Genomic DNA, 1,195 nt, shown 5'->3' on the forward strand with positions numbered 1-1,195 from the left:
GCCGGGTTGTCTATGTTTGCTCCTCACTGCTTGTTCTGCTGATCATTCTTCTGTGCCTGGTGCTGACCCAGTGGCCAGTTCTGCTTTCTGGATACCCAGTGTGGATTTCAGTGGTAGTGCTGCTCCTGGTGCTCATTGCTGGGATCACTGGGGTCATCTGGAGACAGCCACAGAGGTCCAGTCCCCTTCACTTTAAGGTTCCTGCTCTGCCCCTCCTCCCACTACTGAGCATCTTTGTGAATGTTTACCTTATGATGCAGATGACAGGTGGCACCTGGGCCCGATTTGGTGTCTGGATGCTGATTGGGTTTGCTATCTACCTTGCCTATGGGATCCAGTACAGCATGTTCACTGAACCCCACCCAAGTCAGAGCCAAAACTATAGAACTTGAATTCAACAATGTCAGTACCTATTTTGAGATCATCATACCTGAATGCAGTCTGGTCTCTTGCACAATAGTGGATAATACTCTTGATCACATGGAAATCTGGGCCTCCCATGGATTGTTTGTGGGGGAACACTAATAGAGCTCTCTATTTATTATAAAAGAAAGGATGTGTCTTTGTTCGTCCTTTTTACCCCCTTTTATTATTCTACTTGCATTTGTGTCCGTAACTGCTTACAGGGTCAAAAATTATTAAATTATTATTAAAAGAACTAGAAAAGGTGTTTTTCATTTCTTTAGTTAATTACTTAGTAGTGGGGGAAGATGGGCAGTTGTAGTGCCTGGATAGCTCAGTTGGTAAAGCATGTAACACGTGATCTTAGGGTGGTGAGTTTGAACCCCATGTAAGGTGTTGGCTGAGATTACTTCAAATAATATCCAGTAGCAGAATTACTGGATCATATGGTAGTTCTATATTTAATTTTTTGAGAAAATTCCATCCTATTTTTTTTTTTTTTTAGGGCTGAGAAGATATTCTGATGCATTTTATTTCTTATGCAACTATATTTATTATTTTTCTTAATTATTTTTCTTTTATACTTTATTGTGAAGTTGGTTTTCATGTGACACTTAGTGCTCATCCCAACAAGTGTCCTCCTCCATGCCCATCACTCCCCTTCCCATCACCCCCTCCCCCATCAGCCCTCAGTTTGTTCTCAGTATTCAAGAGTCTCTCATGGTTTGCCTCCCTCCCTCTCTCCAACTGTTTTTTCCCCTTCTCCTCCCCCGCAGTCCTCTGTGAAGTTTCT

The 1,195-nt window shown here is 42.4% G+C and overlaps 1 protein-coding gene across 1 annotated transcript in view; it reads left to right on the forward strand.

The window, feature by feature from the left end:
• The window catches only part of LOC115305014 (cationic amino acid transporter 3-like), a 2,383-nt gene extending 1,761 nt beyond the window's left edge, over positions 1-622 (forward strand). The window contains exon 2 of the mRNA XM_029955363.1: positions 72-622. Coding sequence (XP_029811223.1) covers positions 72-392 — 321 coding nt within the window. The 3' untranslated portion in view covers positions 393-622. The remainder of the gene's footprint in view (positions 1-71) is intronic.
• The last annotated feature ends 573 nt before the right edge of the window (positions 623-1,195 follow it).

Source organism: Suricata suricatta, chromosome 10, assembly GCF_006229205.1.
Source record: "Suricata suricatta isolate VVHF042 chromosome 10, meerkat_22Aug2017_6uvM2_HiC, whole genome shotgun sequence".
Taxonomy (NCBI): Eukaryota; Metazoa; Chordata; class Mammalia; order Carnivora; family Herpestidae; genus Suricata; species Suricata suricatta.